The sequence below is a fragment of the Cavia porcellus genome, unplaced genomic scaffold, assembly GCF_034190915.1.
Source record: "Cavia porcellus strain 051 isolate PalLab524CR breed Dunkin Hartley unplaced genomic scaffold, mCavPor4.1 scaffold_16, whole genome shotgun sequence".
NCBI classification, from domain to species: Eukaryota; Metazoa; Chordata; class Mammalia; order Rodentia; family Caviidae; genus Cavia; species Cavia porcellus.
In genome coordinates this window covers 56,887,097-56,909,276 of record NW_026947499.1, presented here as the reverse complement: position 1 = coordinate 56,909,276, position 22,180 = coordinate 56,887,097, and the positions used below count along the sequence as shown (strand labels likewise).

General features: G+C 43.4%; 1 protein-coding gene and 1 non-coding gene across 4 annotated transcripts in view; both read right to left on the bottom strand.

Moving 5' to 3' along the window:
- Srcap (Snf2 related CREBBP activator protein) overlaps window positions 1-20,606 on the bottom strand; it is a 46,307-nt gene extending 25,701 nt beyond the window's left edge. For 2 of the 3 annotated variants that reach the window (XM_063226836.1, XM_063226838.1), the window contains exons 1-16: window positions 20,306-20,606; window positions 18,513-18,586; window positions 15,746-16,008; window positions 13,638-13,889; window positions 9,921-10,106; window positions 9,562-9,702; window positions 5,575-5,797; window positions 5,182-5,459; window positions 4,089-4,182; window positions 3,838-3,927; window positions 2,797-2,985; window positions 2,385-2,707; window positions 2,100-2,277; window positions 1,769-1,905; window positions 977-1,146; window positions 666-858 (exon numbers count right to left, since the gene is read on the bottom strand). In XM_063226836.1, the coding sequence (XP_063082906.1) occupies window positions 666-858; window positions 977-1,146; window positions 1,769-1,905; window positions 2,100-2,277; window positions 2,385-2,707; window positions 2,797-2,985; window positions 3,838-3,927; window positions 4,089-4,182; window positions 5,182-5,459; window positions 5,575-5,797; window positions 9,562-9,702; window positions 9,921-10,106; window positions 13,638-13,889; window positions 15,746-15,799 (2,508 nt within the window). In that variant the 5' untranslated portion in view covers window positions 15,800-16,008; window positions 18,513-18,586; window positions 20,306-20,606. Of the gene's footprint in view, window positions 1-665; window positions 859-976; window positions 1,147-1,768; window positions 1,906-2,099; window positions 2,278-2,384; window positions 2,708-2,796; window positions 2,986-3,837; window positions 3,928-4,088; window positions 4,183-5,181; window positions 5,460-5,574; window positions 5,798-9,561; window positions 9,703-9,920; window positions 10,107-13,637; window positions 13,890-15,745; window positions 16,009-18,512; window positions 18,587-20,019; window positions 20,235-20,305 lie in introns of those variants that run through there. The other variant, XM_063226837.1, reaches the window with a different exon arrangement.
- On the bottom strand, window positions 4,435-4,562 carry LOC111754029 (small nucleolar RNA SNORA30/SNORA37 family). The gene has a single exon (XR_002788764.1). It is a non-coding gene; the product is annotated as a small nucleolar RNA SNORA30/SNORA37 family (small nucleolar RNA).
- Window positions 20,607-22,180: the final 1,574 nt, after the last annotated feature.

Sequence of the window (22,180 nt, the reverse complement as noted above, 5' to 3'; positions counted from 1 at the left end):
AAACGATAGTGTAGCTATACAACATGGAATTATAAAACCAGAAATTTTTGGTTGAGAAATAACAGGTTATTTTGCCAGACATATGGCAACATATGGCCAGAAAAGACTGAATTCAAGAGGAACCTTCAGGAATGGGGAGGAAGCCCAATGATACAGCCCTTCCCCTCCAAGTGCAAGATCCTGAGCTTAAAACACCAGCGCCACATGGAAGTTAAAAAAAAAGTCAGAAATTCAAATTCAGGCCAGGCATGGTAGCACACACCTATAATCCCAGCACCCAGGAAGCTAAGGCAGGGGTATCTCAGTGAGTTCAAGGCTAGCCTAGGGTAGCAAGTTCAAGGCCAGTTTGAAATACATAGCAAAATCTTATCTCAGGGTGAGAAAAAAAAAATTGAATTCAGGTTAAGAGAGCCGGGGATCTAGCTCAGTGGCATAAGCGCTGCCTGGCAAGTGCAAGGTCATGAATTCAATCTCCAGTTCAAAAAAAAAAAAAAAATTCATGTCAAGTGATCTAAAAACTCTCAAGGACTTACAAATACAAACTGAGGGATCTTTATCCCATAGAACACAGTGAAAACCCCTGGAAATGAGGAAGCCTGTGAGATACGTAGATTGAGAAGACAAAAAAGTAAAAATCGAAACGGTGAAAGATCTTGATGCACTACCTTGTGGAGTCGTTTGACTAGACCTTCGTTATATTCTTGGCTGCCCTCGATCATGCCAGTTAGCGGGTTAGAAAACCATTCCTTGAACTCGCGATGAGACTGGAAGACATGAGGCATCAAAAAATGCATCAAGGACCATAGCTCCATGAGGCTATTCTGCAATGGTGTTCCTGTGAGGAGCAGGCGCCTCTGGCTGCAAAGAGAGGGAATCAGGAGGAAGACGGGTTAGTAAGGACCCAGCTTTCCAAACATACCTGATATACTGCTCAATCCAAGCCATCCCTCCAATGAATTCTCATCTCCATTTCTACCTGTTGAAGTTAAGCAGTGACTGCCAGCGCTGAGACTTAAAGTTCTTGATGTTCTGAGCTTCATCCAGAATGAGATAGCGCCAGTTCTTGCGACGGAATGCCTGGTGGTCCTGCAGCACCAGCTTGTAAGATGTGATACATACATGGAAGGCATTGGGCTTAGTCCAGCCCTAAGGAGTTAGAGAGAGAAAGTAGAAGACAGTTAAATGAAGCAGACATGATGGCATCTGTAATCTGGGGAGGCTGAGGTAGAAGGATCTCAAGTTTGAGCCCAACTAGGTAACTTACCAAGACCCTGTCTCAAAACAAACAAACAAAAAAGTGAAGTGTGGTGGTTCACAGCTGTAATACCAGCATTTGGGGCAGGAGGACTGCCAAGACTTCACAGCCAGCCTAGGCTAAACAGTGAGTTTAAGAGCACCACGAACTATACAGTGAGACCCTGTCTCAAAAAAAAAAAAAAAAAAAAACCAGATATTTCATTGCAAAAGCTCTGGGTTCAGTCCCTAGTACCAGATGAAAGAAAGAGAGAGAGAGCGAGAGAGTGAGAGAGAGAGAGAAGGAAAACTAGTAATACTGAAATAAAAATAAAAACAGGGCAAAGAGAAAAACTAGCATGCTAAAGTCCTCAAAGTAAGACAGAGCATCCCCAGCAGCATTAGAACAAACGGTAACCCTCCCAACAGAACAAAGACACAATAAGAACATAAGGAAAATAAACTCATCTAAGGAAAAGGCCTGAAAACAGAATGCTACACCAAAGGGTTAATGTAACTATATGGAGGATCGAACCTGCCGCTTGAGTTTCCTTTCTTTCTGGGCTCCATAGTAAGTCAGGATTTTAAAGCTGGGACACCAACGTTTCAACTCCATTTCCCAGTTCAACATCACGCTGGTAGGAACAATGATTAAATGGGGACCCCAGTTACCTGTTTAAAAAGGAAATGAGACATAATAAAGGTTATTTGAGTATTGGTTTTCTAACTGCCCTCCTATAAATGACTACTCTTACAGACCCTAGCACCTACAGTTATTGAAGGCAAGAATTTCACCTCGCTACAGGTGGAGTCAGGACTAAAACAGCTCATCAGGGAGTTGGCTGAGAAGGGTCTTGCCTACTTACCTTTCTCACAGGCCAAATGAGCAAGCAAGGAGATGGTCTGAATAGTCTTCCCTAGCCCCATCTCATCTGCAAGAATGCCATTAAGTTTCTTCTCATACATAGTAACCAGCCAGTCAAGCCCAATATGTTGGTATTCCCGGAGCTGGCCTCGAAGGAGAAGGGGGATGGGTGTCTTCACCTGCCAGGAAAGAACAAAAAGCAGAATTACCACAGTAAAACTGAGACAACCTCATTAGGAACCGGAAGGCTAAATCTAAGAAAGCAGAAGCTGGGGCTTGAAAATACCTGGGTAGTAGCCAAGGTGTACCCCTTGGGCTGGAGACTTTCAGCTGCTGCAGCAATGTCAGTAATTTCTTTCTTAGGACCTAAAGTGGTGGTGGGCCCTGGGGTGGGAGGACCACTGCCTCCATCTGCCTCACTCTGTTCTTCATCCCGGGCAAGTAAATATTCCACTCCAAAATCATCCTCTTCTTCCTCATCTGCCTGGCTCTGTGATTGGGCACCCTCAGATTCATCAGATTCAGATTCCTCTGATTCTGAACTTCCGCTCGTTTCTTCCTCTGCTGAATGTTCGTCTTCTTCATCCTCACTCTGTTCCTCAGCAGTGTCTAAATCGTAACACCAAAGATTCATGCTCACCATACTTGTTTCTTCAACTCAGGCCCTCCCCAGTTCCTGCCTCAAGACACACAATCACCTGACTGGCTGCTACTGTCTTCATGAGGAGCCTCTTCAGCTTCTGCGGCTCCATCAGGCTCACATTCAGAGCTATTAGCCTCCACTTCCCCATCTTCATCTTCTTCACTACTCCCAGATCCTGGAGCAGAAGCATCAGAGGCATAGGCTCCTGCATACTGCTGAAGTAGCTCCTCCATAGACAACTCACCTGGTAGGGAAATGAAGATGTTTTTGGTATTTGTCAGAGAAGGGAAGAACGTGGAGGGGCTAAGTGGTGCAGTTCATTTTATCTAGATCTTTCAAGACACTACTATGCTCAGGTCTAAAGGGAAACCAAAGACTTTACTTTTAGCACTACCTACCACTGCCAGCCTCACAATCTGGGCTACAAAATGGCAGGTAGAACTTCCTGTTGGAAAGGAAAGTACTAGTCTGGTAAACCACCTTTACAAGACTCAAGTGAAATATTACCACTTTCTTTTTGGGAGAGGACAGTAGTGGTGCTTGAATCCCAGGGTACACTATCACTTAATTTTTTTTTTTTGCCTTTTTATCGGTACCAGGGATCGAACTCACGACTGCCTGCTTGTAAGGCAGGCGCTTATGCCACTAAGCTAAATCCCCAGCCCCTGTCACTTAATTTTGAAACAGGTTCTTGCTATGTTGCCTGAGCTGGCCTTGAATTTGCAATCTTCCTGCCTCGTCTCAAGTCACTGAGATTACAGGTGTGTAACATCCTACCCCACACTACTTCCTCAATTCTCTCTACTAAAATTCTCTCTACTAAATTCTCTCTAGTTACCATGTCAGTTTGACCAAATTTGAGGCCAGCTTGGGCTACACAGTGAATTTAAGGCCTGCATTAACTACACAGAAAGACCCTATTCTCAAAAAAATAAAAACAGAAACAAAACAAACAGAAAAAAAAAATACATTCCCACATCTAATGCCTGTCCTTGCCATTAGACATGAATTCACCAGAATGAATTCGTCTATCCCTGGCACACTGCACAAGGGAGACACCAAGTGGACACTCAGTAAAGTATCTGATGAGCATCACCTTCTCGAGCTAGTTCACTCAGTTCCATGGCATGATCCACCTCCCCTTCCAACTGTTCCTCAGCTGCTATGGTGTCTTCTTCATCCTCAGCTACAAAAAGGAATGAAACAGAATCAATGGGGACAAAGACATAGAACACATTCTGAAAGAAAAAGGTAGGGGAAAAAAAAGGAAAAAAGTGTGGAAGTCTGAATGGTTAGGTCAAAACAATTAATTCAAAAAGGTCAACAGATAAGGTGAATAGGCCTAACCTTCATCCTCATTGGCGGTAAACTCTTCATCATCTTCATCTGGATGCCAAGGCTGTTTGTTGCGCTGTGTAACAGAGGAAGGGGGTGCCTTCACCTGTATGACAAAGGATGAAAAATGGGAGCACCTAAGGATTTTTTTTTTTTTTCTTTTTGAGACAGGGTCTCACCAAATAATTCAGTCTTGCCTTCAACTCACTATGTAGTCCACCATGCCCTCAAACTTAGTGATCTCCTTGACTCATCCTCCCAAACACTGAGACTACAAACATGCCTCACCATACCCAGCAACATCTAAAGTTAGAGAAGCAGGAAGGCATAAAATGTTGACTAAGAATCACAAAATGGTGTCTGTCCCACTGAATGACAGCTGCCAATGGTATAATACCAGGGCAAGGATGCAAACAAGGTTTTCTCTCAGCACCAGCTACCAAATCCTGGCCCCACTGCCCAGGGGTGGACCTGTGAAAGTGCTAAAAAATAAAAGGCCCAACACTCATATATATGAACAAAGAGAGCACAGCGACACAGAAGAGACAGCAAGGTGACATTCCAGCACCCATTTTACAAACCAGAGAGAGGTTATTAGTCATTTTGCCAAGTGGCAAATAAGGGTCAACACATGATCACACAGCAATTTAAGAAGTACAGCTAGTCCAGCAGCACAACTTTGTAATCCCAGCTACTCAAGAGATAGGACTGCAAGTCTGAGGACAGGTAGTAAACTTCTTAAAACCCCGTCTCAAAATTAAAAAATAAAACGTAGCTCAGCATTCCTTGGGTTCAATACCTAGTACCTTAGCCACCCACATACACACACACACACACACACACACACACACACACACACACACAAACACATACATGAAGTAAATTTTAGTACTGTTCTATCACAGAATCAGACACTTAGCCTAATGTAAGCTACAACTTGCTGGAACCCAAATTCTTTCCTAGCTCTCCCTGAATGACAGCCCAAGCAACTCTCCTTAACCAGGGAGGACTCAAAAACCACAGCCAATCATAGAGCCCAGGACTCAAGACCTTAATCTCTCTCTTTGCTCCTGCCCTCAGCCATCTCCATCTCTCCTGCCTATACCTCCAAAACCTGAGAAGGTTCCTCCTCAACACTTTCTTCAGGCCCATCTCTGGTGTCACTGTCATGGGATGAGGTGGTTTGAGAGGGGCTCGAAGACCCTCCCAGCAGCTGAGGAGGGAGGGAACGGAGCAGCTCCTCCAGTGGCAGTTCTCCCTCACGTCGAAGCAGCTCAATCTCACGTCTCTGGGTCTCTGCATCATTGCCTTCCTGCTGTTCTTCAACCTCAATAGTCTCCTCATCATCTTCCTCCTCCTCCTCTTGGGGTTGGAAGTCCCCATCTATAGCAGGAGAACAAGGTCACAAAGTCCACGGGCCCTGCAAGCCACAGGGTGGGTTTTTCAGCTCTGGAACAGGTACATGGGGAAGAGTAACAGAGCCAAAGAGAATACACACCTTCCTCATCTAGTCTGGAAGCAGGGGGTACAGGACTGGAGGCAGCTGAGGAAGAGCCAAGACAAGGGGAAGAGCCAGCTTTGCTGGAGGCTAGCGGTTGGTTGAGGCTTTGCGACAGAAGGTCTGAGTACTTTTCAGTCTGACCCACAATAAAGTCCAGGTGCAGGTCTAAGGCTTTTTTGCGCTTTTCCTCAAGGCGAGACTGCTGCTTGAATTGTACCACCTGGCATAATCATGAAAGGATTAAGTTACAAAGATAATTATTTGTATTTATATAATTTTATCCAACAATGTTCCCATCAGCTCTAAACCACCAGTGCTACATGCATAACTGTCCTATCAGAGGACTGAAACCACCAGTGACTTGGCTAGCTAACATCAGACTATAGAATCCAAATAAGAGCTGCCTAACAGTTAGATACAAAGGAGGCCTCTTTTATGCCCAGCCTGAGGCTGGCCATTTAGGAGAGAACTAAGTAATTTTAAGAGACTTGTGGTTTTGATAGGGTATTCTGAGGAAAGCACAAAGGGAAAAATGGTGAGAGAAGAACTAGATTAACCTGGAATGATCTGAAAATGAATTTGAAGTTGGATCTTAAAAATTAAATAAGTGGGGTTAGGGAGGTACCTCAGTGGTACAGCACTGGCACATGCAAAAGAATAGCTCTTGGTTGATCTCTAGCACTACAAAATAAAAGCCAAAAAGAAGAAGATAGGCCAGGGATTAGCTCAGTGACTTAAGTGCCTGCCTGGCAAGTGCAAGGTCATGAGTTCAATCCCTGGCACACACACACAAAAAAAAGATTAAAAAAAAGCCAGACATGGACACAGTGGTACAGATCTATAATCCCAGCACTTAGCAGGCTGAGGCAGAAGGATTGTCTTATGTTCAGGCCAGCCTGAACATACTGAGATCCTATTTCAGGAAAGAAAAAGAAAAAAAAAAGCAGGCATGACGGTGCACACCTGTGATCCTAGCACTTGGGAGGCTGAGGTCCCAGGAGAATTGTGAGTTTGACGCCAGCCTGGGCTACAAAGTGAGTTCAAGGCCAGCCTGAACTACATGGTAGGACCCTGTCTCAAAAAACAGAGAGAGATTAAAAAAAAAAAAAAAAAAAAAAAAACAGAAAGAAAAAGAAAGAGTAAGAGAAACCGGGCGTGGTAGCATACACCTATAATCCCAGCACTTGGGAAGCTAAGGCAGGAGGATCATTGCAAGTGATCACTACAAAGTAAGCTCAGGCAGCCTGAACTGCACAGTAAGACCCTGTCTCAAAAAAAACAACCAAACAAAAAAAAAGTCAAAAAAAAAGCCAAAAGCCAACAAACCAAAACCAAAACCAGAAAGAGAGAGAGAGACAAGATGCGGACTGGGGAGTTCAGTGGCAAAAGCACCTGCCTGGCAAGTAGGAGGTCCTGAGTTCCAACCCTGGTACCAAAAAAATAAATTTAAAAAAGGGGTTTTCTAAGAGCAAATGAGATTAAAACATGCCCTCTTTTTTCTCAATCTCCACTCCATTATTTTTTATTTTTATCCGTTTAATTAAAGGGAAAAAATAGCAGGATAAAATATAGTAACCCATTTTGACTTTCTATTATCTCGATTTGAAGCCCTGTATTACTCTCACCATCTTGTTTTTGACTGATGTTCCCCTATTCTGTTTGATGGATAGTATCAGGTTCGAAAGTTTAGGCATCAGCTGAGAAGATAATGAGATTCATTATAACGCCCATCTCATTGACTTTTATCTACTTTTGAAGACCTACAACGTCTCCAATGTTTTGGTTTTGTCGGTTTTGTTCTTTACTATTTTGTTCAATTGTATTATAACTAATGATATAGGCAATTCTATTAGAGATAGCGGGAGGCATTATGGTAACCATTGATGATCACCTTGTATTATGTTTTTATATTATCTATTATGTCCACCCTTTTGACTTGACCGATTCTGTCCTGTTATGTCTCATTTGGTTTTACTCTCTTCCAAAAAAGCAATAAGAACCGTGGGAGCAATGAAACCCAAAATGTGTAATAGTCATTGTACAAAAGAGAGGAAAAGAAAGTGCTCTAAACTATATAACTGCATGTATATTTAAGTGTATAAGATAGAAAATGATATCACAGAGTTTTATTGGATCATTGAACAGAACTGTTTGCAGTATCATTGTTGGAATGTCCACTCTACAAGCTTTAATTTTGTGACTTGAACAATTATTTTTAAGATGGCAATATGTAATCCATTAACTAGTGATTTCCTACTGTTCATTTTTTTCTTCTGTAAATCTGTATAACTTGTACCCTTTCACTTTTTTTTTTTCCTTCAAAAAAAAAAAAGAGCAAATGAGAAAAAAACAACACCAGAAAGATCAAAAGTAAATTGCTAGGGATGTGCCCCAAACTGAAACTATTCAAAAAGTCTGGAGCGGGCTGGAGATTTTAGCTCAGCGGTATAAGCACCTGCCTTGCAAGCAGGTGGTCATGAATTTGATTGCCGGTACCAGTAAAAAGAAAAAAAAACAAAGTGCAAAAAGTCTGGAGAGCCAGGGATTTAGCTCAGTGGCACAAGTGCCTGTCTAGCAAGCTCAAGGTCCGGAGTTCAGTCACCAGTACCAAAAAAAAAAAAAAAAAAAAAAAAAACCAAACAGCTGGAGATACGGGCAGCAGTAGAATGAGAATGTAGTTTGCACAAGGCCCTGGGCTCCATCCTCAGAACAATATATGAACAAACAAACTGTAGCCAGGTGTAGTGGTGCACACTTATAGTCCCAGCTACTAGAGAGGCTGAAGTTAGGTCAGCTTATGTAACACAAGACCCTCACCTCAAAAAACAAAAAACAGGGCCGGAAATTTAGCTCAACAGTGTAAGTATCTGCCTGGCAAGCGCATGGTTGTGAGTTCAATCCCCAAAACCAAAAAAAAAAAAAAAAAAAAAAAAAAATCTGCAGCTAAGGACACAGTTCAGTGGCAGAGTAACTGGGCGAAGGCCTGGGTTTGATTCTCACCATGACAAAAACAAAATAAAATGCACCTGTGCTAAACAAATACAAGACTTTTTCTTCACCATTATTCCATAAATAATACAACTATTTACACAGCCTTTACACTGCATTATAGGAGGAACCTAGAGATAACAATGTTATGTTTAGTTTATGGGTAAATACCCCATTTTACATATAGGACTTGAGCATCCCCAGATTTTGATGCCCACAGGAAGTCCTGGAACCAATATTCCATTGATACTGAAATATAGTACGTAAGACATATTTATAACTGAGCAATGGGAACTTTGAAGGTACTCCAGCAAATAAAGTGAGTTACAGTTTTTTGTTTGTTTTGGTTTGGTTTTTTGAGATGGTCTTATTATGTAGCCCAGGTTGGTCTTACTCTATGTAACAAAGGCTAGTCTCAAACTTATAGCAACCCTCCTACTTCAGCTTCCTGTGTGCTAGAATTACAGCCTAGACTGCTACACTCAGCTTCCAGCAAATAAATGTAACAAATGTGGGGGAGGTTGGTTGTTTTGTCTTTTTGAGACATGTCTTGCTAAGCAATTCAGGCTAGTCTCAAAACTCCAGCAATCCTGCCTCAGCCTCCAAAATACTAGGATTACAGGCATGTACCACCATGCCCAGAACATGTTTTAGAAAAAGCATAATCTGCTGGATGTGGTGGTACACATCTACAATCCCAGCACTCAGGAGGCTGAGGCAAGAGGATCCCTGGGAGTTCAAAAACAAAAAGCATACTATATTCCCTACAAGACAGATGGCCTATGGAGTCAATACTCAAATGCGAGGCCCATTATTTTACCACTATACCTTCTTCTCATAACACTCCATGGTAGGAAAGTCTCACCTACAACAGATATGGCATTAGAGTTGCCTCAATATATTCACTCCCTCAAGAAAAACTTTATCACCCCTACTACTATACCATTCTCCAACCCAATCCAAGGCCCTTTCTCTTTCCCATGCCCAACCACTTACTTTCTCCACATTACTCCAGAATTGCCTGACATCCTTGGCCATGGTGGAAGCAATACGGCGCAACTTGGCCTGTTCTTCCCTCCGAGCCCGTTCCTCTTTCTGCCTCTGCTCCTCATGATGTCGGATCACCATGCGCACCACCTATGTGAACAGATCCAGCATAAAAACACTTTTCCAATCCACCAAACCAAAGGCAAGGAAAGCAATCCAGGCCAAGCAATCTGGGATGTCAGAACTTTCCTTTAAATGCTGTAAGCATCAAAAATGACCACACTGTTCTGTTCAATCCTACAAACTAACCCCCCCAGTGTGCATCACACCTGAAAAGTAAATAAAGACCAACCCAGGAGAAAACATACCTTACGGGCCACCCCCCGTTTCCATCTGCGCTCCTGAGCGAAGTCAGCAGATAACCACTGCATCTCCTCACACAGGTAGTCCCAGTGGCCTTTGGGGCGTGGGGGCTCGGGCACCTTAGGCAGCCGCTTCAGTGACCAGAAACCCTCTTTCCGCAGCTCAGCAATTCGAGTTTCAATCTCAGCTTCCTAGTAAGAGAAATCGAGGTTCATTGACAATTCCTTGGACACAGGTGCCACTTCACTGCCATGGTTGAATTCCGTAACACTGACTGGGCCAAATGTTTTTTTTTTTACTTGCATTAAAATGGTTCACATCCTAATTCTACAAAAGGATATTATTACACTATGCTTTGTTTTATCCTCTTTTAAAATAAAACAGTAAAGATAAAAACAAGTGACAAAAAAAAAATATCAGAAAGATTAAATAATTTGCCTGACATCTTACTGCTAAAAAAAAGTTAGTAATCAAAAACAGGACTAAGAACTGCAGACACCACATTCTACATTCTTTCCACTACTTTGTATGATCTCCACATTCCATGGTCATAGGTGTGCCTTGGGAAAATGGACACTAAGGAGAGTTTTTAGAAACATGGCCAGTGCATGCTTCCTTCTTACTAGATACTAGGGGTCTCCTCACTGTAGAATTCTACTTCCTCAGACTATGTTCAGAATATGCCTGATTTATACAATAATGTTTCTGTTTTTAGAAAGTTTTAAATACAAGGGGTCTCCTCACTGTAGAATTCTATTTCCTCAGACTATGTTCAGAATATGCCTGATTTACACAATCATGTTTCTGTTTTTAGAAACAGCTGAGAATATAGCTCATTGGTATAAAAATGCTCAGTACATGCAAGGTCCTAGGTTCAATTCTCAGCATCAAAACAAACACTTTTCTTCTAAAAATGTACTTTTGGCTGGGCATGTTGGCACACTCCTATAATTCCAACACTTGGTGGATCATAGCAAATTAGAGACCAGCCCGGGCTACAGAGTGAGCCCAAGGCCAGCCTGAACTGCACATCTCAAAAACACCCTGTCTCAAAAAGACTAAATATAAAAAATAAAAATGCAGTTTTGCATGAAATGTACTGAAGTTACACATGAAAAGATTAACAATGGTGGGGCCAGGGATTTAGCTCAGTGGCATAAGCGCCTGCCTTGCAAGTTGCACAGTCCTGAGTTCAATCCCCAGTACAAAAAAAAAGAAAGATTAACAAAGGATAGATATAACAAAGAAAAGGTAACAAAGTGGTCATTTTTAATGAAACATCCACATTAATTAAATTTATAAGAAAAAAGCTAGATCAACAGGCTGAGTGTAGTGACATACACCTATAATCCCGGTACTCAGAAGGCTGAGGCAAAAGGATCATCACAAATTCAAGACCAGCATGAACTACAGACTATGTATCAACAAAATGAAACAACTCTCAGAACTGATTATTTCTGTTCTCTCCTGATAAAATCAGAGAAGAAGCCAGAGATGAGAAAAGGAACTAAATGGCCAGACTGCTAAAGGAACAAGGACTGCTAAAGGAAACAAGAAAGCCATAGCAGCTCTCAAATTTGAGCACATACCAAACTAATCTGCAGTGTTTAAAGCAAATTCAAATTTTTAAAAAAAGATCTAGGGATGTTCCACAGCATGAAGGTCCTGTATTTAATCCCTAACACCACAGGAAAAAAGAAAAAAAAAACGCCAGGTGTGGTGCCATAACCTATTAATTACAGCACTTAGAAGGCTGAAGCAGGAAAACTGCTATTAGGTCAACGCCAGAATAAGACTTAACTCAAAAAGCAAGGGGGGTGGGGATTTAGCTCAGCGGCATAAGCGCCTGCCTTGCAAGCAGGCAGCCGTGAGTTCAATCCCTGGTACCGATAAAAACGAAAAAGAAAAAAAAAAGCGAAAAAAAAAATAGGGGCTAGGGATTTAGCTCAGCAGCATAAGCACCTGCCTTGCAAGCAGGCAGTCGTGAGTTCGATCCCCAGTAGCAGGAAAAAGACAAAAATAAATAAATAAACAAACAAACAAACAAATAAATAAAAGATCTGCATTTCTAACAAGGTCATATGTAATGTCCATGTTCCTGGCCCAAGAATAGAAATCAAGTAAAAATGAGTAAATCACAACAGCATCACATTACAAAATTTTGATGCATAATTCCTCTTTTAATCTTCAAATAAATCAGGCTGTAATGGTGCCTGCTTATAATCTCAGCTACCGAAAAAGCTAATGCAGGAAAACTATGAGTTCAAAAATAGCCTGGACTACAGTGAGACCTTATCTCAAAACTCTAACACAATGCCAGCCACATGAGACACATCTATAATTCCAGTACTGAACTAGGCTAAACCAGTAGGATTGCAAATTCTGCTCCTACCTAAGAAACTTAACAAAATCCTATCTCAAAATAAATAAATAAATAAATAAATAAATAAGACTATAGCTCAGATGGAGAATGCCTTGGGTTCATCTCTAGTACTGAAAATGAAAAACATGCTGGGGATTTAGCTCAGCGGCATAAGCACCTGCCTTGCAAGCAGGTGGTCGTGAGTTTGATCCCTGGTACCGATAAAAAGAAAAAAGAAAAAAGAAAAGAAAAAACAGGAACTTACAACAAGGCTAGGGAGTTTAGCTCCATGGTATAATGCTTAACTAGAATCCTCAAACCCTGAGTCAGGTATATACCTCATGACAAAAAATAAAATATCACAATAAATCACTCAGCAGACATCTCTATTTTTGTCTTTGGACACAGTCTTGCTAAGTAGCTAGCCTGGTCTCAAACACATGGTGAACGTCCTGCCTCTGCCTCCCAAATGCGAGGATTACAGACGTTGTCACCATGACCAGCTGTCTCTATTTTTTTTTTAAAGAAAATGAGGTAACCAAGTATGACAATATATTCCTGTAATTCCAGCCACTCAGGTAGCTAAGGCAGTAGATCATAAATTCAAAGCAGGCAAGGCAACAAGATCCCACTTCAAAATAAAACCAAAAAAAAGGAGCTAGGTTTATCGGCACAAGCCTGTAACCCCAGCATTAGGGGGGCTGAGGAAAGAGGACTGCCAAGAACTGAAGATTATGTTGGTCTGCATAGTGAGTTCAAGGCCAGTCTGAACTACCTATCAAGATCCTGTCTCAGAAATTAAGCGATTTGCTCATGAAGATGATATAAACCAAGACCCAAGGCCAGGGATACAGCTCAGTAGCAGAGTGCCTGCCTGGCAAGCACAGGTCCTAAATTCCACTCCCAAATTTTTAAAAAAAAAAAAAAAAAGGTGGGAGGGCCCAAAACCAGATGTGGTAGCATCTATAATCACAACACTTAGGAGTCTGAGGGCAGCCTAGGTTACACGTGTGTTCAAGGTCAGCCTAAACTGTATAGTAAGACCCTGCATCAAAAAAGGACAAAAACAAAGACAGCTCATACCCTAAATTCTAAATTTGTAACAATAACAAAAAAAAGATACACATGGGAGTCAAGAGAAGACTCAAAATACCAAACTATGGGAGTTAAAAGAAGACTCTCCAGAATCCTTATGTAGCCTATAATTCCAGAACTCAAGAAACTGAAGCAGAAGTGAGTTCAAAGCCAGCTCGGGCTATAAAAGTGAGTTCAAGGCCAGTCTGAACTACATAGCAAGACCCTGCCTCAATAAAGATAGAAATAAGAATCCTCATGGCTCTTCCCAATACGTAATACATACATGCTTGGCCTGCTCTGCAATTTCAGCATGGCTCTTCTCCCACTTTGGGCCTTTGTTTGCCAGGTCACCAGAATGAATTAAGCTGACCCCCTCCAGAGGCACTGTGGCACCATCTGGGGGGCCTGGAGGTCCATCCAGAGAAGAATCTTGAGCTATGTGCTGGGGAGAGATGCCACCTGCCCCACTAGAGGCTGGGGAACTTGATGAGGCAGGGGACACAGGATTGCTGCCTGTCATGCCGTCCGACACCATCTAGAGAAAAATTAAGAAAATAAATGTTAGCTTTTTGCTTTTTTTTTTCTTGGTTATTTTGAGACAGGGTCTGGCCATGCAGTTTAGGCTGGCCTCAGGTCACTTTGTAGCCCAGGATGGTCTTTTCTTTTTAATTCTTTTTTTAAATTTTTGTTTGGTACTAGGGATCAAACTCTCAGTCTTGTGTGGGTCAGACAGACACTTACCACTGTTGAGCTAAACACCCAGCCCCCAGGCTCATCTTGAACTCGCAAGAATCCTCTTGAGGGGCTGGGGATTTAGTCGTGAGTTCGATCCCTGGTACCGATAAAAAAGAAAAAGACAAAAAAAAGAATCCTCTTGCTTCAGCCTCCCAAGCACTGGAATTAGAGAAGTGTGCCACCATGCCCGGCTTTTGCTGCATATTTTAAGTATACTATTCAGTTCTATTTTCAAAAGAAAAACTCAAGAATAAGATATCAATCTTTGTTTTATAAACACAAATACCTGGAATGATGTTCTTACAAGATGCTATGATACTAGAATCACATTTATAGCAGATCCCTGACTTGTAAAAGCAACATACTGACAGTTATATATTTTCTAAATTCAAGAATGAAGCCACATGTGGCGGTGCATGCCTACAATTCCAGTACTTGGAGGCTGAGGCAGGAAGATCATTGCGAGTTTGAGACCAGCCTGGGCTACAAAGTGAGCTCAAGGCCAGCCTGAACTGCACTGCAAGACCCTGTGTCAAAAAGAAGAAAAAAAATTCAAGAATGTTACTTTACTGTATTTCAAACTTAAGTGACCCTTTCACAGCTTCAGTGACTTAACTATTCATATAAACAACTTCTAGTCTCTCCCCACATTCCCTAGAAAATACGGCAGGTTGCCCTATGCAGTACACCTGAGCTACCACCATTCATCAAACATCAGGAAAAAGCCACCTAACATCTTCAATAGGTATGCAAGGGTTGGAGACTGACACAGTTCCCAAATACCCACGAACTACTTTACAAAGCCTAAGTGGAAAATAATGCTCTACTGAAATTCAGATAGTAGAAAACTCATGAAATTCACTCTTAACACAAGTCTCACAGTGCACCAAATTCCTACCAGTTAAATAACAAATGACTATACATCATAAATTTTCCCAGCAGGTTAGGAAAAGTACAAATATTAAATCCATTAGGACAGACTTAATGATGTACACCTATAATTCCAGCACTTGGGAGGCTGAGACAGGATTACCACAGGCCGGAGCCAGTTAAATTCTATCTCTAAAAAATAAAAATAAAGGGCCAGGGATTTAGCTCTGAAGTGCCTACCTGGCAAGTGCAAGGTCCTAAGTTCAATCCCCAGTACCAAAATAAAATAAAAATCTGTATACTTCAAAATCCTGTTGTGTCCAAAGCTAAATGTATCCAGCTGCAAAAGCCAGGCTTTTTCCCTATCCTACCTGCTTATTTGGCTTACCTTCTTTCAGTTCCAAAAGAAGTTAACTAGTCTCAAAGCCTTTAGTCTTCAAAATACATTTAAAAAAACCCAAGAATATAGCTCAGTGGTACCAATTGCCTGCCTGGTAAGTACAAACTTGTGAATTTGATTTCTGGTAAAACTCCCCCACCTCCAAAAAAATATATTATACCAACACTTTAACTCTTTTTAGGAAAGGAGTTTCTGCACTCTTTGAGAGCAATAAAAAGCTAAAGTTAAATCAAACGAGTATCCGATAGGGTTCATAGACTACAGTTGAGTCCAGCTGAGTACCAAAGATTGTTTACAGACTCTGCTCGAACTTGACACATTTCTTCTGCCTCCAACCCAGTACCTACAGACCAAAAGCAGAAAAGAAACCTTCTTCACTTTCAAACCTGTGTCTGTAGAATTGAGAGCTGAGGATGAGCAGGGGAGGGGCTGCTCTGCATGGTCCCACTCCCAGGCTCCTCAGTGGATGCCTGAAGAATGACTGCGTCCTTATTACCACTACTGCAGGCCGAGGGGCTGGTGTCCGGCTGCAGGGCATGCTGGGAGCTGGCCTCATTCTGGGCCACCGGCCACCGGGACCCGTCTTCCAGGGCCCGGGGCCCACCAGGGCGTCCCAGCCTCCGCTCAGGTCCACCAGCCTCTGGAGCACCTAAATTAGAGAAGTATAAAAATGAGGTTAAAATGTTTGGGTTTTGGTTTGTTTGTTTTCTGATACATCTCCCTATGTAATCCAGGCTGGCCTCAAACTCTCAGCAATGCTCCTGACTCAGCCTCTTGAGTGCTAGGATTATAGGCATCTACCACTACACCTGGCTGCAGAATTCTTTTTTTTTTTTTGGTCTTTTTCCTTTTTTCTCGGTACTGGGGATCGAACTCACGACTGCCTGCTGGCAAGGCAGGTGCTTATGCCCCTGAACTAAATCCCCAGCCCCAAAGAATTCTTTAAGACAAAAAAAAAAAAAAAAACCACTGAGGATTTAGCTCAGTGGGATAAGCACCTGCCTGGCAAGCATGAGGCTGTGAGTTCCATCCCCAGTACAAAAGGAAAAAAAAAAAAAAAAAAAAAAAAAAACCACAGCTACATCCAATACTTCTTTGATGTGTTCTAAAATTCCCATTTCTACTCATAAACCTGGTACACTTCACACCATAAAAAATGTTCACTTAATAGCCAAGCACAATGGTATATATCAAAAATGCTAGCACTCAGGGAAGGTAAGGCAGGAGAATGGCAAAATCAAGTCCCACTTGACCAATATATTTTGTCTAAAAATAAAAATAAGCTGGGTATGGTACCAGATACCTGCAATCCCAGCTCTTGGGAGGCTGAAGCAAGAGAATCACCACGAGTTCAAGGCCAGCCTAAACTACATAGCAAGACCCTGACATTAAAAAAAAAAAAAAAAAAAAAAAAAATTAACAACAAGCCAGGGGTGGTGGCCCAAGCCTGTAAATCCCAGCACAGGGGAGGCTGAGGAAGGAGGATCACTGCAAGTTCAAGACCAGCCTGGGCTACAAAGAAGGCCCAAGACCAGCCTAAACTGCATAGTGAGATCATGTCTCAAAGAGACAAAAAAAAGCAACAATAAAATTTAAAAAGAGCTAGGGATAAGACTCATTGGTAGAGCAGTCCTGGGTTCAATCTGCAGTAATGAAAAACCACAAATTTACTTACAAACATCAGGCATAGTGGAGCATACCTATAATCCCCAGCTTTCAAGACACTAAGAATATCTCAAATTCCAATCCAGCCTAGGCTACAGGAGTTCAAGGGTAGCCAGTACTACATACTTTTTTTTTTTTTTTTAAAGACAGGGTCTTACAGGGCCTGGGGATTTAGCTCAGTGGCATAAGCGCCTGCCTTGCAAGCAGGCAGTCACGAGTTCAATCCCTGGTACCAATTAAAAAAAAAAGACAGAGTCTTACTATGTAGTGCAAGTGGGTCTTCAATTCACTATGTGTAGCCCAGACTGGCTACACATAGATCTTGCAGTGATCCTCCTGCCTCTGGCATCAAATATGAAGACTTTAATAAAACCAAAGCTGGGCATGGTGGTGCATGCATGCCTGTAAACCTAGCTCTATAAGAGACTAAGGCAGAAAGATCACAAGTTTGAGCCAGCCTGTGGAATTTAGTGACTTAGTGAGACCCCATCTCAAAATAAAAAATTTCGGGCTGTGGATTTAGCTCAGTGACATAAGCCACCTGCCTGGCAAGCACGAGGTCATGAGTTTGATCCCTGGCACCAAAAAAGTAAATAAATAAAATAAAAATAAAAAATTTAAAAAGGGGTAAGGATGTAACTCAGTGTGAATGCTGTGGGTTAAATTCCCAGGACTCCAATCAATCAACCAATCAACTGAAAACTAAAAGGTAGAATCTGTAACATTGGTAGCATACTTGCTTAGCATGAACTAGGTCCTAGATTCAAATGGGAACGTGTATATGTGCTTGTGTGCATACAGAAAACATATCTGACCTAAACAGACTATATTCCAGTACTGCTTCTTTTTCTCCTGCCTCAGTCTCCTGAGTAAAGAGGATTACAATTGTGTGCTACAACATCCAGATATTTCTACTTCAAAAAATAAGAAATGAGAACATGGACACTAAATGACTTGAATAAGGTCACACAGGAAGGGGGCGGGGGATTTAGCTCAGCAGCATAAGTGCCTGCCTTGCAAGCAGGCAGACATGAGTTCAATCCCTGGTACCAATAAAAACGAAAAAGACAAAAAAAAAAGGTCACACAGGAAGAAGTAGTAAAACTTAGACCCAGGTAGTGTCATACCAAAACCATAAAGAATTATTTTTCTTTTTTTAAAGATAGGTTCTTGCTACATAGTCCAGGCTAGCCTTGAACTTAACTATGTGGCCCAGGCTGGCCTCAAACTGGTAGCAATCCTGCCTCAGCCTCCCAAGTGCTGGGATTACAGGCATGCACCACCAGCCTCTCATTATTTCTTATGGGAAAAATATGTTCAGCTCTTGAACTTTTCAGAGCTGGAACATGAATTTGGAACAAACTGAGTTCAGCAACCAAGGTATCACTGTAGTTCTTCAAAGCAAAACTCCACAAGTACTGACCTTTAATTAGTCTCATTCTATTTTGTCTTAGCATCAGTACACAAAACAGTTATCTGAACCCTTACCTGTGTGAGCTGAGACCACACCCCCTGTGAAAGTCTGCACTTCCACGGTGCCGCCGTAATGAGGGGAATCACACCTAAAATAAACAGAATGGAAGAAAACAGCAGTGAGGAACCAATCCATATATACCAATATCCACCAAAGTTCATTATTTACTCCAACTTTTTTTTTTTTGTCCCAGGGATCAAACTCACAACCCTGCGCTTACCAAACAAGCACTTGAGCCACTGACCTAACTCCCCGGCCCCTACTCCAGCTTTTTTATTGGTTGCTTGGCTGCTTTTTGGAGTCCAGATCTCATTACAAAACTCAAGCTGGCCTTGAACTTGCTATGTACCCTAGGGCTCAAACTGGCAATTTTCCTGTCTCAGCCTTCCCAGTCTGGAATTACAGGCATGCACCACAACTGGTTTATTGCAGCTTTTTGATACTTTCAAACATAGACAAGTCGGTACCCACAATAGTAAGAAAATCTCACATTTCAGAAAAACACAAACAAACCATGTTTTGTGATGACAGAATTCAACACGAACATAAAATTCTGGCTGAGATAAGATTAAGAAAAGAAACAAGTTTTAAAAGTTTAAACGTAAAAAGCCTTCCATCACACATGAAAGGCAAACAACAAAGTAGAAACAGCTGTCACACCCAGAAATTCACATGCATGACGGCTGTGTAAGCAGTGTGCTTCTTTTTCAAGTGAGTAGTCCACCGAAATAAGAACAAAATCCCCAAGAAAAGTAAATAAACATGCTAACCTCAAGAAACTATACCCAAGATTCAGGGCAGGACCAGGTGAATCCTGTACCTGTGCAACCAGACACTTCCCTAAACCTGAGACCTACAGCAAGAGACTAAGGAGCAATCTGACGGGAGAATAGCCATACAGGGAAGAACCACGCGCCGGAAACTAGCCAGGTTAACCTACAGGGAGCCCGGAAGTGTTTCCCCAGCGTTTAAGGAAATTCCTTAACCCCGGGCCGCCTTTGATTCACTCCCTCAGCCACAAAATTCCCAGGATCCTGGCAAACCTGAATCTAAGAAGCCTGAACTCTTGACCCCAGTCTTTTATCTCCCCACCCCTGCAAAGCCCGCCCAGCAGACTGAGCATGACCCCTGACCTCTGCCTGAGTCGCCACTAGCCCTAGAATAGCCCCGCCCCCTCCCGGACTCCCACCCCACCCAACGTGCACGCCAGGATGGGGGAGGGGCCCGCGCGTGCGCGGCCGGAGGCGGAGCGAGCCGGCAGCGCGCACGGCCCGGGGGCTCCCGCCAGAGCCCAAGCCCACGCACAGAAGGGGTGAAAGATTGAGAAGCCCCCAGCCCAAATCCGCCAAGAAGCTCCCCCCATCACCAGACCACAAGAAGCTCGGAGGGAGAGGGCTCGTGTCACCAGGTCCTGGTCCCCTGATTAGATGTGGCGGGCGCGCGCCCAGACTACTCGTCCCACGCCCCCCTCCTTCCCGCGCGCCCCTGAGTGACTGGTGTGGTGGGCGGGCAGGAGCGCACCTGGGTCCGTCCTCTCAGGGCTCGCTGGCTCGGGCACGCGTGCGCAGAAGGGTGGGAGGGAGAAGTGCCGCGCCGGGGTTCAGTGCCGGCCGGCCGGCTTCGACCCCCTGTCTCTATAGGCGCGCGCCGACAGCCTCGCGCACCGGCCCCGGGGCCCCGGCTGAAGGTGCGCGCGCAGCACCCCGGGAAGGTGGGAGGGAGGTGGTGGCGGAAAGATGCGCGCGCAGCCGCCTGTCAGGGGCGGGGGAACTGTGAAACGTCCGCCATCTTATCTCCCTCTCCTTACCTGCGTCCTCGGGGGCGTGCGTACCACCCCCCCTCCCGCCGAGGAGGGGGGAGGGCCCCCTCTTGGCCGCAGACTTCACGGCCTCTAAATTCCCTCGGGAACTGCGGCTACTGTCACCGCCTTTCCTCCACTGCCTCCTCTCACGGCACAGAGACGCGGGCAGTAAGTTGGAAAGAAGGCAGACGCTATTCCCAGTGAGCTGCCGCTGCTGCTGCCGAGGCCTCACCAAAATGGCCGCCACCGTCTCGGCCGCCACCACCACCACCACCACCACCACAACCACCACAGCTCGCTAACCCTACCGCCAGCACGGCCCGTCCTCTCGCGAGAGACAGCAATGGGGGGTCACGTGTTAGCGTAAGACGCTGGCGTGCGCGCGGAGCACACTGGGAGACGTAGTCCGCACTAAGGCTTCGTTCGGCCCTAAACTGAGAGTTTTCAACCTGGCTCCAGTGCTCGCGCTCTTAGTGACTGAGACTCGGAGCACCATCTCCTCACCCTCTCTACTTTTTAACAGGTCCCCCCGTGAGATAAACCAAGTTAGAAGTGGAACCTAAATCTTCTAATTCCTATCGCAGTCTCCTTTACAGCTCAGCCTCTTTTTATGTGAGTGTGGTTTCCCAGAAGCACCCAACAAGCTATGCCATCTCCTTGCAAACTTTATCGTTAAAGGGCCCCTTTGAGAATCAGGTATCTCCACCCCAGAGTAGAAGAATAACAGCTACCTTGTACTGAGGCTATACATTCTTTTAGTATCTCTAAATCTTAATGCTTCAAACAGTCCTCAATCTCACAAACAATCATAGCCAAGCAAGAAGGGTGCTTTTCCCTAGAACACAGGGTTAGGAGGCCCTAAAAGTTTTCATTGAGCTTCTGTTGTTCCACTCAGTTCTGGGAAGACGGCCTTGTTTCATTTTACAACTGAAGTCTTGTTTGAATGAAAAGTGAAGCCAAGCTTGCTGAAATATCCATATATTCCCACCATTTTGGAAGCTGAAGCGGGAGGCTGGCTGTGAGTTCAAGCCTAGCCTGAATTATATAAGAAGACTCTATCTCTGTCTGAGAGAGAAAAAAGTTAATGATGACTATGCTTTTTACACTCTCCTCCCCATCACCCTCAGAAGGGTGGAGCCCAGGCCAGAATCTAAATGGATTGGACCTACTTTAACCTTATGTTACTAATCTCTTACTATGTAACCAGGAACAATTCACTTCATTGCTCTGAGCCTGTTTCTTAATCTGTAAAGTAGGGATAGAGTTGTTAATGCAAAATTGCTTCAAAACCAGGTAGCACATTCCTATAATCACTGCTCCCAGCACTCAGGAGGCTGAGGCAGGAGGATTGCTACAAATTCGAGATGGGCCAGGGCTGTAAAGTGAGCTCAAAGCCAGTCTGAACTGCATAGAAAGATCCTGTCTCAAAAAGACCAAAAAAAAAAAAAAAAAAAAAAAAGTGGCTTCAAAAACTAAAGAAATCACCCAAATGCAGAATATATTTTTTTATTACTTTTTTTTTAATCGGTACCGGGGATCAAACTCAGGACTGCCTGCTTGCAAGGCAGGCGCTTATGCCGCTGAGCTAAACCCCAGGCCCCCAATGTAGAATATATTTGGAATGTCTTTTGTAGTCTCAAACTTACTATCTTCAAGTTATTAACTTTCATGTTCTTTACATAGTGTGTATTTGTTTTAGTGGTGCTGGGAATTGAATCCAGGAGTGCTCTGTCATAGAACCACATCCCCAGCTTGGTGTGTGTGTGTCTGTCTGTCTGTCTTTTTTGTCTTTTTGAGACAGGGTCTCGTGCAGTTCATGCTGGCCTTGGACTCGCTTTGGTTGGCCCAGGTTGGCCTCAAATTTGCAACAATCCTCTTGCC